General features: G+C 49.0%; 1 protein-coding gene across 1 annotated transcript in view; it reads right to left on the minus strand.

The window, feature by feature from the left end:
* Positions 1–15838, minus strand: part of Wdfy4 (WDFY family member 4) — a 232615-nt gene that overhangs the window by 190605 nt on the left and 26172 nt on the right. The window contains 8 exon segments of the mRNA XM_051202497.1: positions 300–404; positions 2875–3327; positions 4756–4913; positions 8828–9017; positions 11008–11197; positions 11941–12075; positions 13262–13368; positions 14144–14258. Of these exon segments, the coding sequence (XP_051058454.1) occupies positions 300–404; positions 2875–3327; positions 4756–4913; positions 8828–9017; positions 11008–11197; positions 11941–12075; positions 13262–13368; positions 14144–14258 (1453 nt within the window).

A 15838-nucleotide genomic window follows, 5' to 3' on the forward strand; every position in this document is an offset into this window, starting at 1 on the left:
AGAGTTCTTACTTTAAAGAGAAGAAAGGGTGTCTTGTGGTCGCATTAATTTAGAAAATACTACATTATGCTGTTTTTTTTTTTTTTTTTTTTTTGCCTACCAACTTCATTATAAAATAGTAAGAAGTATTGACCGGGATGTGCATTTTACAGATGGTCATTAAGTATCAACCAGCACTTGAAGGTTAGCCACCATGTTGGTACTGACTATCCCTTGGATATCGCCTTTGAACACTCAAAGGTAACTCGTGGTTCATGTTTTGTTGAAGACTGACTGGAGAAGGTTAGTACTATCATTACCTGTATTTCGAACAGAGCCTTGCAGAAGTGCGACCACTGTGTTCAGCATCACGCAGGTAAGTTCCCTCTCTGGATCCTGCACACCAGGACTGGGCTCTTTGTTTCCTGCCACATTTAAGGATAAATAAACATGTGCTAAGTCTGCACAGTACAATCCCCAGTCTCTCCCTCCTTGGTGTCCCGCCTTCCTGAAGAGATGTTAGTACGGTAAGTCCATTAGAAGGGAGCAGGCATCCCAACCCTGAAGATACCACCCTGAAAACCCAGCCTTGGTGGTTCTCCAACTTGAGCACATCAGAAATCTGGAAATTCAAAGAACTGTGCTGAGCCCCTTCCTTGGAGCTGGTGGGTTAGGAGATCTTGGATGAGACCAGGTAATTCTTGTTTCTAACACATTCCCAGGTGAGGCTAATGGGCCTATTGAAGCAACCACTCTCTGAGAAGACTGCCCTCCATGACAAATCAAGCCCTGCCAGCCTGATCTTCCCCTTACAGCCTGTCACATGTCTAGAAGGAGCAGCTGCCATCTCATCAGCTGAGCTAAGAAGCAACTCAGAGAGTCTGGAACAGACCGATGGACCACTACATCTTTGAGACCCAAACTGGGTTGCTTCATCCACTGCTGATTCCCACTGCTGGGAAATTACCAAAACAAATTGGAAGTTTACCTCCTACCTGGGGAATTAAAAATAAGTAAATGAATGAGAACAAGAAGAATTTATTTACCAGAGACAGCGTGTGCAAGAATCAATAGGTCACAGTTAAAAATACAAAGTGAGACTGGAAACATTAGCTCCCAGAAAAAGCTAAACTCCTCTGGGAATGGTCATAAGTCTGGGGTTGGATGGAAGAGGAGACCTGATGTTAAGCTACTGCAAGGCTTCGTCTGTCTAGGGTGCTACAGGGACACTGAAGGAGCGTGTGCACTGCCTGGGAAATAGCAAGGAAAGCAAGGGAGCTGATAACCTCATGCAGGAGAGGATTGAAAACAAGAAGTTAGCTAAGGTTGGGATGCTTCTCCCGAAGCCCGTGCTGGGGACTTAGTCTTTAACTTGCACGCTAATGGTATTTGGAGGTGCATCCTTCAGGAAGTAAGTAGCATTGGATGGAATCATGAAGATGGCATAAGCTGAAAGAACTGATCTTCTTTAGTGAGTTATAATAGAGCAGCAAGGCTTTCTCCATATGCTGGCTACATGACACTGGGCTTCCCTACCTCTGGAACTATAAGCCGAATAAACTTCTATTTGGGAAGACTCAGTGGTAGGGCACTAGACTGCAAGTAAACTTCTTTATACATTTCCCAGTCTATGACATTTTGTTACAGTAACAGAAAACAAACCAAAACTACCAGTCAAGAGAAGGTAGTATACGGCCACCTACTTCCCAGGCGTGGTCTCGCTAGAGGCCTGGACATTCAAGGGTATTATGTAAACACTTAAGTTCTGATCCTATTTGCAAACATTCTGGGGAAGACACAGCTCCTTCCTGAACTCCCGAAGGTACCTAGGCTCCTTGTAAAATACCTATGTTAGTCTCCTACAGAACAATGCTAAAATGATAGGGATGCAGTGTGCAGAACTTTCTGGATATCTTTTACATGCCACCTACAAGAGTGGGCCCTTTTCCTGTAATTCGTGGGAGGCCTGTGGCATGGCATAGCTGTTGCCATTTTACAGAGAGAATAGTATCATAGAGATGAAGTAACAGGGTAAGATCACCCAGCATATACCTCAGCCATGCTTCCAAAAGAGACTGACTGGCTCCCACATTCCTGCTCTCTCTCTCTCTCTCTCTCTCTCTCTCTCTCTCTCTCTCTCTCTCTCTCTCAGCTTCCTCCCTCCCGAGAAGCAGAACACAGGGTAACAATTTTGACTAAAGTCAAAGAGCAGCCCCCAGGCCTGTCCAGAAAGTGCAGCAACGGAAGACGAGAAGGGAAAGGCAAGGGAGGTAAGCAGCTAGATTCCTGTGTCCTGCTGTCCCACCCTCAGTCTGGTCCCCCAGGGCAGCAGGGAGTGGCAGATTTGAGCAAACCAAGAGGAACAGAAAAAGACCTCTTTGTAGCTAGTTCCTATTTAAAAATCACAGAGGTGAGGATTGCAAAAACCCATGAAAGTATCCCCAGGAGAACATGCATGAAACATGATAACATAGGTGTGGCCCAGCAGAACAGAGGAGAGCCAGCAGGGCTCTGGAACCCCATTCTCAGTGGGAGATCACAAGGACATACGCAGCAGACCCCAGAAGAGCCCCCCAAAGCCTAGGTTTCTCCAGGCTCCAGCTCCCCCCCCCATTTGCTTTACTGAAGAATCAGCCTCCCGGGTGGTTTTCACCTGTATGCCCAGCAAGGAGTAACTGTGAATTCCCTGAGTCATTTCAGGAATAAAGTAGTGTCTGTCCCTCTAAGCTCAGGCTGAGACTTGGAGACTGCCTGTTCTTTGTGAAGCTACCAGCACCAGAGCCCCTCTCTGTATCACACAATGTGATGCACATGCTCATATTCTCTGTTACAATGTAGGGTGGGCTGATTGGCAGACCCAGCCTGGCTTGCAGTGATGTTGGCGCATTTGCCCACCTGACTTCCTCATGATCTTGGCCTGTTTCCGGAGCTGGGCCAGCAGCAGACCTAGCAGTCCTGAGTCCCGGAAGATGTCTGTGAAAAGCCCGTCACTGGCTGTGATCTTGAGGATGCTCTGCAAGGCCACAAGGGTGCAGGACAGCTCAGGGCTCTCCTTGATCAGACCCTGCACTTTAGCCAGGATCTCATGGGGAACATAGAGAAGCTTGAACACCAGCGTCTCCAACAGCTGGAAAAACTGCTCCTGCACCGGGGTTGGCTTCAGGGGAATGATCTCAACAAACTGTGAGATGGGCTGCAGGGTCCACTCCAACAGGAAAAAATTTCGAGGGTTCCAGGCCCACATGGTCTTGATGGTCAAAAGCACTTTGGTACAGAGGACAGAGTCACTGGCTCTGTAGAAAACATTCTGCAGGACCTGGAAGGCCTGGAGATTCTTAACTGTCACTCCTGGAGATGAAAAGAGCAACAGTTTTGCAAGTTAGCTCCCTGCCTGTCTAGAAATGCATGCATGCTTGAGTTCTCATGGGGACACAGTAACTAAGGTTTCTCTTTCTTAGTTCCTGTGAGTACGTGTCTAGGGAATTTACAAACTCCAGGTGGTGGTGGGGAGGAGGGCTGCATCAGCATTTCAGAGTTAGGTTAGCTAACTGAGTGTAGCAGCTAAGGTCATTCAACCAAAAGGTGACCAAGGGGCAGCCCCAAAAGAAGCAAGAGTCTCGTTAACTGCCCTGCCTTCGGCTGCACATTAAGGTGTAGTATTTGGGATCTGTTGAAGTAGATAAAAATGTGTGATCAGAAATAATTCAACCAGTGTCTTCATATCTAAAATCAAGGGTAGATGACTGGTCCACATTATATTTCCACTGAGCAAAGCTGGACCAAGAGATTTGGTTTCAATCAACTAGAATCAAGCTATGCTGGAGGTGACCGAGCAAGGTCAGGTTTGCTTCTAGACAGGCGAATGGATGCATGCACCTTCTTTATCCACATGGCCCTTTCTCCCCCTTTCTCTCTCTCACTCCAGGACACCTCATCTGAAGCCTTGGGTTTGCCAGAACTCTCCCCCTACCAGTCATCCCTGATCCTCTCGGTCTGCTTAAGCCTCACCCAATACCCTTCTCCCACCCAGCTCTCTCTCCTGACAGTTTGTACCGTCCTGCCCTGGCTGGCATCTCTAGACCCACCCAGTTGTTTCAGACCACTGTTTCTTCCCCAGTCTGTACTTTGTGCCCTTAAACTCTTCCCCTTTCTTTCATCCTAGACAACTCACAACTTAACCTTCAAAACTCCCTCACCAGCCCCTCGTTTCCTGACAGACCCACTAGAGGTCGGGCATGTGCAATGCTTTCCATCCCGCAGCCTGTGGTTTGATGTATGCAAGGCAGTCCTCAGCAGAGAGATATCAGAGAACTAACAATAGCTGTTCATATCAGCACCCAGTAGGGGGCAGAGCACCTGCTGCTCAGAAAGCCTCAGTGCACTCACTGGCATCATCAACTCATGTTCAGCATGCTGGGAAGAGAAACCACCAACTCTGAGCCTAGGTGGCTGACTCACGATCATCAGTTGCCACTATACAAGCAAATGGTATGGGGTAAGTCACACACGAATAGGGGTGGAATCCAGAGAATGCCTCCATTACTTGACAGGTGCTTTGCCTCTATTAACCACACAAAACGAACTTATTTGTACAAAATTGAAATTGCACAGCTGCAAAGTAGATTAGGGAGATATTTAATATCTACTGGTCTGGGTCATGTCCCTGAAGGTCACAGGCAGCATCATTGACAGGTGCAAATGAATTAGAGACACGCAGAGCCTTATCAAGACAACACACTGATGCTCCAGTTACTTGGAGACACAAGGAGGACCCACCAGAAGCCTCATAATAGAATTTGAAGCCTTCAAGCTGAGGATAAGTGACGCTGTCAAACACCTTCAGCTCTGATCTCCCGCAGGTGGTCAGCCACATGACCAGCTCCAGGAGCTCCTCAAGATGGGGTTCCTCCTCTCCCTGGGTCAGCCCATCATACCTGCAGGACAAACAGGGTCAGTTCCTGGGACTTCCTGGATGGAGCAGCCACATTTGCATGCTGTGCCCCTCACAAAGACCAGAAGGTCTCTAGCCAGAAGGAATTCAGCACCAAAGGTGAGGGCAGAGCCCTGGATAAACGTCACTCCTTTTACAAACTCCAGCCTTCCACCTGAAGAAGTGCAATCAGATTTTGTGTGTGTGTGTGTATGTGTGTGTGTGTGTGTGTTTGTGTATGTGTGTGTGTGTGTGTGTGCACCTGCTGGTGGTTGTAAGCCACTATATAGGTGTTTGAACTCTAGCCACGTCCTCTACAATAGCAGCAAGGGCTCTTAGTCACCAAGCCATCTCTCTGGGCACAACACTCCCTTCTCATTAGTGCTCTGCCCTCTAAACCTTCCACTGCCGTTCGTCAGCTGCAGCTTCAGAGCATCAGTCAGAACTGGGGTGCAGGTCGGGTGATGGAGTGTTTGTCCAGCTTTCACAGAATCCTGGTTTTGATCCCCAGTGCTGCATTGGACCAATCATGGTGATGGGTGCCTGTATTCCCAGAATTCAGAAGGTGGAGGCAGAAGGATCAGAAAGTCAAGATCATCCTTGGTAGTATAGAGAGATTGAGATCAGCCTGAGCCATATGAGACCTTATCTAAATAAAATAAATGTTAAAAGCACACACACACACACACACACACACACATCAACTAAGGATTCCAGAAATTAAAAAAAAAAAATCATGCTTTAAATTAATTTGTTATAGGACTGCATATAGTGTACTTTGCTATTAACTATTGTTGCTAGCTTCTTATTGCATCCAGTTTACAAGTTCAAGTTGATTATCAGTATGTATGTATAAGAGGAAACATGTGCATATAGGAGGAAACATTTATGTGTCAGGTTCCATGGGATTCACTGTTCAGATATCCACTGGAGCTCCTCAGAGCATCCTCTCTGTCAGGAAGCAGAGATTGCTGTACAGAGCAGCCTGCCAGAGACAAACTACAGTCCTGTTTAGAGGAAGGCTGCTTTCCATGGCTAGCTTCCACATGCCTAGCCTATGGCTAATGGTTGCTTCTGTGTTTATCTGGTGATGGCCAGGTAGTGCCCTTCTCTGCTCATGGGGCAGGGCCCCAGAGTCTCTGTCCAGCTCTATCCTTTAGATCAGGAACATATGAAGCAGGAAACAAAGGCGGTGAGCTGAGCAGCTGCTTCCTCACACTGGTCCCCCCCCATCTGTCTTCTACAAGAAGCCTAGGAAAAGCTGCCCATCAAGTGAACAAAAGAAACATACAGGAACGTACAGGTACCATCCATGGTACCACAATGGCCACCATCATGTGACCATCAGCCAGACTGCTTACTATGTGTGTGGTATACCCAAAGAACCACTTATTCCTAGCATCATTTTGAAGAAGAGATTCTTTATTTAAAACCTTGTGGCTATGGACACTACACTGAGGGCCTTCAGCCTCTCTCATCCAAATCATCTCCAGTACACTTCTATCATGAAGTCTGTAAAAGACATTGCTAAGGTCCACTCCATTGAGGAGAAGCCAAGCAAAGCCCAAGGGAGTGTGCACAGCCTTGCCCTGAAGCAGCTTCCCCAACTTTAGCGGAAGGATCATCTCCAGTACACTTCTATCATGAAGTCTGTAAAAGACATTGCTAAGGTCCACTCCATTGAGGAGAAGCCAAGCAAAGCCCAAGGGAGTGTGCACAGCCTTGCCCTGAAGCAGCTTCCCCAACTTTAGCGGAAGGGTTTGTGCCACAAAGGGATTCCTTTTATTTCCATCTTTTGCTCTTGCTAATAATACCTAGGCATCCATCCTCTGAATACAACACAGTAAGACAGAGTGGAGAAATTGGTCCAGCCACAGATGCAGTATCTTTCTCGCTGTTCATGGGTCTGAGAGAGAAGACCTTCACTTGAGAGTTGATCTCAGATACAACAAGCAGGGGTGGAGGGGCGGGCCATGTGAAGTGGCAAAAGAAAATGCATTCTCAAGCTAGTGCCTCCCAAGACAACTGTACTTGTCCTTCTGATGGATTTGTAACGGTGTGGGGCAGAAGCGCCCAAAGGACAACTCTATTGGGTAGTTACCCATCAGCTCCCAACAGTGATTGGTGGAGAGCCAGGGGTGGGGCATGGTCCCTACACACAGCCCTCCAAACACTGAGGTAGGGTAAATTGCAGCAGACCCCAGAAAGCTTCTGAGAGAGGCATGTGAGATCTAAGAGATAGAAGGCAGGTCAGCAACGTGCAGGTATGCATGCCATGCAGCAGATTGCTGAAGTGGCTGTTAATGTAAGTCGCTAATTCCCTAAAGAAGTGGTTCCCATGCTTCCATTGCTGGTGGGAGTGCAAACTGTACAGCCGCTTTGGAAATCAGTATGGCAGTTTCTCAGAAAACTGGAAATCAATCTACCTCAAGACCCAGCAATACCACTGTTGGGCACATGCTCAAAGGATGCTCAATCACACCACAAAGACACTTGCTCGACAGTGTTCATAGAAGCATTATTCATAATACCCAGAACCTGGAAACAACCTAGATGCCCCTCAACTGAAGAATGGATAAAGAAAATGTGGTATATTTACAGTGGAGTACACCTTGAAGCATGCAAATAGATGGAAGAAGGAGGAGAAGGAGAAGGAGGAGGAGGACAAGGACAAGGACAAGGAGAAGGAGAAGGAGAAGGAAGGGGAAGGAGAAGGAGAAGGAGAAGGAGAAGGAGAAGGAGAAGGAGAAGAAGAAGAAGAAGAAGAAGAAGAAACATGGTATGTACTAATTCAGAAGTGGATATTAGACATAGAGCAAGGGGTAACCATCCTACAATCCACAACCACAGAGAAGCTAGGACCCTAGCAGAGACATACATGGATCCCTCTGGGAAGGAGAAATAGGGAGGGTGGAAGAGGGAGGGGAGAGGAGAGCATGAGGGAAAGGGATGGTTGAGATGGGGGAAGGACAGAGAGGGAGAGCAAGGAAAGAAATGTCTTGATTGAGGGAGCCATTATGGGGCTAACCAGAAACCTGGCACTCGGGAAATCCCCAGGAACCCAGAAGGATAACCCTAGCTAAGACCCTAAGCATTAGTGGAGAGGGTGCCTGAACCGGCCTTTCCCTGTAATCAGATTGATGACTACCTTAATAATTATCATAAAATCTTCATCCAGCAACTGATGGAAGCAGATGAAGAAATCCACAGCTAAGCACTGGGCTAAGCTCCCAGAGTCCAGTCAAAGGGAAGAAGGAGCGATAATATGAGCAAAGGGGTCAAGACCATTTTGGGGAAACGCACAGAAACAGCTGACCTGAGCTAGTGGGAGCTCAGTGACTCAGGACCCACAGCAGGGGAACCTGCATAAGTCCAAACTAGACCCTCTGAATGTAAGTGACAGTTGTGTGGCTTGAGCAGTCTGTGGAGTCACTGGCACTGGGACTCGGATTTATCCCTAGTGCTTGAACAGACGTTTCTGGAGCCCATTCTTTTTGTTCATCCTAGATATAGGGGGGAGGGCCTTTGTCCCGCCTCAAAGCCAGACTTCTTGACTCCGGTGGGAAGCCTTACCCTCTCTGAGGAGTAGATGTGGTGGGGGAGGAAGGTGGGGGACAGTAGGAGGGGAGGGAGTGGGAACTGGTATTGGTATGAAAAATGAGAAAAGAGTGTTTTAAAATAAAAATGATTAAAACACACACACACAAGAAGTGGTTCCCAAGCTAACGGCATGTTCAAATGTTCAGTTACTGCTGCCTGGAGAAGGTGTTTCTAGTCATGCTCTTGGAGTCTTGAACTTCAGAAGGCATGTTTAGACACCCTTGCTATTTGACTTCCACCAAAGCAGTAGGATGATTCTGAGCACCACAGCTTGACTGGTCAAGTTTCTCCCCACTCTCACCGGGCCCAGCCACTCACCGCAGCAGAACCTTGAGTAGCAGAGGATAGCCCTCCCCGTTCTCAAACTCCAGGAGCAGTGCAGAGGAGACTGGGTAGGAGTCTTTCACAAAGTTCAGGACGAGGCTCACAGCCTCGCTCACCTCGGGAGCAGAGAGGGTGTCAGCCAACTTGGACAGGTTCTGAACTGAGAGCCGGACCCAGTCAGCAGCTGTGGGAAGGAAACATAGCCCTGCTGAGCCAGGAAACAAAAGGCGCTGCCCCGTCCCCACCATCTAGCGCCTCTTCAACGTGTACAGCAAGGCTGGAGTGTGAAGAAACTGAGTGTTTTCTGTAGCCTCGGCTTCGAGAAGAGGTTCCCCGTGGGAGGTGCCATCCAGAGAGCAGCTGGCACTGGGGTGTGGAGCAGCTGGCACTGGGGTGTGGGGGTACCCTCTTTGCTCCTCCTTCCCAGAGTGTAAGAGAGTCCCAGCTCCTATATAAGAGAGGCCATATAAGACTGCGGAAGGTCTTAAGAAACAACATGGAGCCTAGCATGGGGTGCTGAGCAAATCAGCTTGATGAGAAGCCCCGAGAAGGGGGCAGCATATGAGTGAGGAGGTGGAAGACAGTAGAGGGAATGTTTCAGAAATGCAAGAAGCCGGGGCATTCAAGCAGAAGTGTGAGCTGTGCGGAAGGAGAGAGGTGGGGGTCTACTCATGAAGAGCCTGCCACTGACTTTGTTGGTCACATGGAGTGGTGGGAAGTCAGAAGAAGGGGGGCCCTCAGACTGTCGTTGGCATGGAGTGGAGACTCTCCTTAGTGGCAGGAAAGTTACAAAAGTGAAACTGGGAGGGCGCAGGCTCAGACCCTCTGCTGTAAGGACCCAGAAGAGCCTTAGGCAAGGGAGGACCCAAGAGTAGCTGATGGTGTGGTGGTGACTCGCAGGCCAGCCTCCTCTCCTAAGCACCTTCTAGACCCACAAGCCCATGCCTGTAGGAAGAAGGCTCTGGGCCTAGTTCCCCAGGGAAGGGAGCTTCCTGAGGCCTTGGCTTGGACAGCAAAGGGTAACAGTAGAGACCCCTGCAGTCCCTGCCTGCAGCCTTTCCCTAGCCACTGAGACCCTAGCTAGAGGGAGCGTAATGTAGACTGAAATGTCAAGGCATGACTCAGCTTCAACTGTGTACCTAGGCTGCACTCATGGGAGGCTTTGGACCCCACAGTGTCTCCTCCGGGGACTGGGTTACAGTCGGGGAAGAGGCTAGTGGGCTTCTCAATTCTAACCAGCAGATGTTCCTTATTCCAGAAAAATTACAGATCAGAGCATGTATTTGTGAACATGCAGGTGGTATTAGCAGCTCAGAAACCCAGCTTGTCCCCAAAGAGCCCATTCTCTGGGATCAGCCCAAGAAAAGAAGTGCTGTGTTCCAATATGGCATCTGTGCTCATCTGAAGGAGCTGAGGAAATGTTGGGCAGAGGGTGGGAGGTGAGTAGAGATGGAGGCGAGCCTTCCTCAACATGTCCTCTTGAGAACTGGGTTTAGAAGGCTTTCTTCCCTACTCCAGACCAATCGCACTGTGATGAGGTTTCTGCCTCTCTGGAGACTCGTGTGTAGCCCGCAATATTTCGTCTCTAATAAAACCCAAGTGATGAGTCTGATGCTTGAAGCCAATGTATGAGTGCTGTCCAGGCACTGTGTGTATGTCAACCCACTGAAAATCATAACGGGCAAGGCTTTCCATGCTATCCTGCTGCCTGTCTTATAGATGACGCAAATGGGAAGCCCCTGTGGTAACGGACCTGCGATCACTCATCAGAACTGGAGTTCACAGCCTAGCCGTGGTTCCCGTCTCCAGCCTTCATTCCCCTCAACACTTTCCCTAACACGAGCACTAAGGTGCAGGGATCAGATGTCTCCCTGTTTAAAAACAGAACTTGCCAAGATCTTCTACCACTCTTGAGCTCGACTTTCCCCATGCTAACATCTGTCTCCAGAGGCTGGTGATGTAATAAGCCTTCAGGCCCTGCATGTTCTCTGTGGGAACACCCATGTGGTAAATGAGCCCCCCTTCTCTCCCTCCCCGGTGAAGCATCCAGAGACAACATTCATGTTTTCACAAACAGAGCTATATAAGGTTGGGGCGTGTCCATACTGATCCACACTCTGAGCTAAAGGACCCTCAAGTGACCCACAGCCCACACCTGGTCTCCTGGAACCTACTTCGAAGATACTGGATGATGCTGGGGCTCTGAGCCTTGGAGATAGCCCTCAGCACACAGAAGGTAGGCTCTTTCCAGAAGTAGCAGCTGTGTTCCCGCAGACAGGTGGTAGCAATCAGTAGAGACTGCAGCTCGCTTCCTGAGAGAAGTCCCTCCAGACCCTGAGACTCACTGCAAATGTTTAACAACATCTGGGAGGAATACAGAACAAGGAGGTTTGGTTAGGATGGGTGCTCCTATGGCAGCTTGCTCCCTGCTTCTCTGGAACATCGACAGCCATGCTCAGCAGTCGGACTGCAGAGGGAGCATGTTTACCCTCGGCCCCAGCCAGGACTGTGCACACAGGCAGCTAGGAAAGGGACATCCTCTTCCTACTTACAAAACCAACTTCCTGTAAAACGCGTACTTCTTGAACATATCAAAGTCACACTGGGTGACTGAGCTGGGACATCTAGGCCTGTGCCCCTGTCTTCTATGGTGCTCACACAGTGATGAATGACAGCACCTAGTGATTCACTTCTCAGAAGTGATGCATCGGGTGCCTTGTGACTGCATTTTTGAACATTTTGGCTCCTGTCTTTCGATTCAGACTGGGGGGAAATGTCCAAAGAGATGGGCTTCCAGATGCTAAGGAGGAGGTGGGAAGGGAGCTGAGGCAGGGAGGGGAACCAAGTTGGGGGAGGATCCCACTGGCCATAGAGAGTCCAGGGGAATGTAGATATTGGTACATGGCTGAAGACAACAAGCGAGAAAACCATCTTGCAACCACACAGATGTTGCATTGTAGAGATGCAGGAAGAACAGTACCTGGAGAGGTCAAGGCACCTGGAAGCTAAGGTTGAGATAGGCAAAAGCCTCCCTCAGGAACAGCCAAGAGCCTGGCCCCTCCCACACAAGCTCAAGGCAAGGGGAGGCCAGGGCCCTGCTCACTCACCTGCACGAACATCCTCTGCCCTTGGACATCGCTCTCTAAAAGCTCATCCTTTTCCACGGGGAAGGCAAAGAAGAGGTACAGGCACTGCAAGAGCAGGGCTGGGAGTCCTGATCCAACCACTCTGCCCAGTGTCTCCTGCAAGGGAAGAGCGCAGGTCACCCACAGCAGAGGCAACTCTAACATGCATCGAGCCCTCACATCTGTGGAGCTGGGTGGAAACGGCTTCCCTCTCTGCATTCCTTGTCCTCAGCTGGGAAATGTAGGTGATCATGGTACTCACCTACGGTGACTGCTTCATTGAAAGGCAAAGCCCTTCCTCCATTTATTGAAGCCCTGGTTGTTTTTTTTACTTCCCGGAGATGGGGTTGGATTTGTCCGTGTCCTCCTCAACAGCAAGCTCTTAGCTTTCCTCACTGCTTCAGGGCTGTCTGTTTCTGTAGACACTTAGACTGCAGACAGACCCCCCCCCACCACACACACACACCAACTCAAGGGCAAACACTGAGTACAAGTCATGGTTTCCCCTTGCAGTTTTAGCATCTATGGCAAGGCTATGAACCTGTCCCAGACAGTCATGGCAGGCTATGCCATCCCAGTTCCACACAAATATCCAAATACCTTCCTGATTCTTCATGCACCCTACCTGTCTCTTGCCATGGTTCCTACATACAGATACCCACTCTTGCTGCCTCTGTGAAGCTCTTGACATGTCTTGCAAAAGTGTTTGGCCATTTCTGCTAATGACCACACTGCCACGGTTCCTAAGAGGAAACTAGCCACTCATTCACTAACCACAAGCCTGAGACTCCCAGTTCCATGATGAGAGGTCACAGCCACAACCAGCACAGGGTACAGTACACTCAGGTGGACCTCACTCCAGTTGGACCAGTTGGAACATGGAGCCCAGATCAGGGGCTCTGGGAATGACGAATCTCTGTATTCCAACTCAGGGTCCTTGAGAAGACTAATTGGCACCACGTGTGGCCCTAACAGGTAGGGAGTGGTTGGTGAAGTCAGCTACACTGACCCTAGAAGAGAGGGATGAGTAACCCAACTTCTAAAATCAGAAGCACAACTCAAGCAAGTGGAAGACATGAACTAATTCACTTGTGGTTACACATTGCTTGTCCATTAAGGAGGCATGGCCCAAGCCTGAACCTCAGGCCCTTGAAGTCCATGTAGCATCAGAAAGGGAGAAGGGAGTAAACATAATGAGTAATCTATGGAAGGGGACTTTCCATTGCCCTATTCTAGGCCTTAATTCTCTCTGTCCACAGCTAGGGGGCACTTTGGGACACCTGGGCAAAGGCCTGGAACTCACCGAGTCTGTCCCCGTGAGCACATACACCGACTTCAGGAGCAGGTAGCCATCCTGATCCATGTCACCCTTCCACCGCAGTAACTGCCCAGCTGCAGCCCGGGCTTGCTCTGCAAGATGTCAAACACTGATTGGTGAAGCATCCCGGCCACCCAGTTTCCAGAGCCTCCTCTTCCCCAAAGATGTGTCTGCACTGCTGCAAACCACGGGCCTCCATGCCCAAATACCTCAAGGCCATCTGCATATGTCCCAGACATTACTCTCCTCAAGATTAATAACCTGGGATGACACTTTTATTACCCATAATAGTCATCCATGGTTCCCAGTTACCAAATAGTTAATAATAGCCCCTTCACCATTGGACCCCTATAATCCAGACTCTTCACCCCACTTCTTGTATCACCCAGCACCTTACACCACTGAAAACCCAGCAACCTACACCAAGGTCTGATTAGTGTAGTGCATTCTCTAGCCTCAGCATCTTTAGCAGACCAAGATTTCCACTGAACAAGCTTTCCTTCTCTGACCCCAAGATCCTGGTCCTGTGTCTGCGTGTGCACATGCCTGCGTGCATGTGTATGTGTGTGTGTGTGTGTGTGTGTGAATGCAGCATCTGAGTAAGTGAAGTATTCATGTTTAGTGTCTCTGTGTGTGATGTGTAGAATTATGCAACGTGTACAGTGTGGCTGTAAGCATCTCTATGTGACTTATTTGTGTTTTGTGTCCATGTGTGGGTGTGTAGTGACTATATGACTGTGCAAATGTAGTGTGTGTGTGTGTGTGAGAGAGAGAGAGAGAGAGAGAGAGAGAGAGAGAGAGAATTGGGAGTCAAGTGGGTCTGCAGTCAGCTGTGTTCTCCATCCCACACTCCAGAGCCTCTCTTACCTGCAGGCTTTCCAGCAAGTGCCTGCTGGATTTCTTGGGCAAGCTGGTCGGACACATCTTCTGCCAGCCTTTGGAGACTGCGAAAGCAGATGATGCCCACGGAGTGTTCCCAGGCCTGAAAGGCACAAACAGACTCCAGTTAGAGGAAGCAGTGCAATAAGCCAAGCCTCCAGCCAGACAAAGGCTCCACTTCCTGTCCCAGCTATATCCAAAAGGTCACCCATCATCCACTGCAATGGTTAGTCTTGGTTGACACTCGGCAAGGCTTGGAATCATCATGAGGGATTTGCTCGATGAGGTTAACTAAATGGGAAGAGCCACATGCTTGTGGGAATCACCTCTCAGTGTACTAGACCCAGACTGAGTAAAAAGGTAAAGGGAGCTAAGCAACAATGTTCATCTCTCTCTCTCTCTGCTTGCCGACTGGAGATGTGATCTGGGGGCCTCACTTTCCTGTGGCCATGACCCCTGCTAGGATGGGCTAGTCCCTGGAACTCAGAGCCCTTCCTCCCTTAAGTTGCAACAATAAGAGAAGTAATCCACTCAATCTTTGCCCAGGACCCACACTCCAAATGCTCCAGCTTCCTGCCGAGCTCCGGAACTTGTCTGAGCATATGTTATCAAAACATCAGACGCTTTGTACCCAGTGCACTTGCAGCCCACTGAGACCTACACCCAGTGTCAGAAAATGCCCTGCCAGGGTCAGACTACCCCAGGAGAGATCTCAGGAGGGATGTTGTAGAGCAGCTGTTCTCTGGGTATAATATAGACATTGCTCTCTTCAACCATCCACAGCTGTGGTTACCTGAAGGAACCCTGTACAAGGTTGGACCATTTAACTTTCCATCCCTGGATGGAATGGGACTCAGGAGGCCGCACCCTCTCACCAAGGATAGATACACAGTTAATGGCTGCAGGGGAAGGAGACTCACTAGCACAGGCATGTTCCCATAAGAAGCCCTAACTAAACCCATGGCCTCACCAAGCTGAACTTGATTTGGGGTAAGAAGACACTTTGTTCACATATCTTCAGAAACATTCACTCAATATGTTGTTACCGGGGTTTCCTTTCCACCCTCCCTCACCTAGTCAATTGCTTTATCTCACTGATTATCTTCTTATGCAGTGTGCATGTTCTGCTACTATAACAAAATACTTAAGCAAGGTTTATTAAACCTGTAGTTTTGGAGTCAGGAAGTCGAAGACCAGGAGGTTCCATCTGTTTGGCCTCTAGGGAGGGCCACTCTCGGTGACACAGCATAGCTCAGAAGCAAAAGGGGATAAAGCAGATGCAGAAGGGACCAAGAAACCGTGACTTTGTTTCCTAACAACTTGCTCTTGCGAGACACCACTTTGAGAGACGAGCATTAATCCTTCCTAAGGGCAATGCCCCCTGCTCATTGTGCTGGTCCCTCCTCTTACAGCTTCCTCCACCAGGTCCACACTTCCAGCAGGTGAGCCCTTGGGGTCAACTCAAACCATGTCCAAACCACAGCATACAGTTTTCAAGTGTTGCTTTAGTCACTCATTTATTTCATTCCGATAGATTCTAAAACATGGAATTTCAGGCTAAAGTGAAGCCTTTTGTTTAGAGCTACATAACACTGCTAACTCCTTCTTCTCCACTGAGGGATAATTGTGGTAGCTGCAATGAGAAATGTCCTCCATGGGTTCACACATTTAAATACATGGCAG

The sequence above is a fragment of the Phodopus roborovskii genome, unplaced genomic scaffold (assembly GCF_943737965.1).
Source record: "Phodopus roborovskii unplaced genomic scaffold, PHOROB, whole genome shotgun sequence".
Classification (NCBI taxonomy): Eukaryota; Metazoa; Chordata; class Mammalia; order Rodentia; family Cricetidae; genus Phodopus; species Phodopus roborovskii.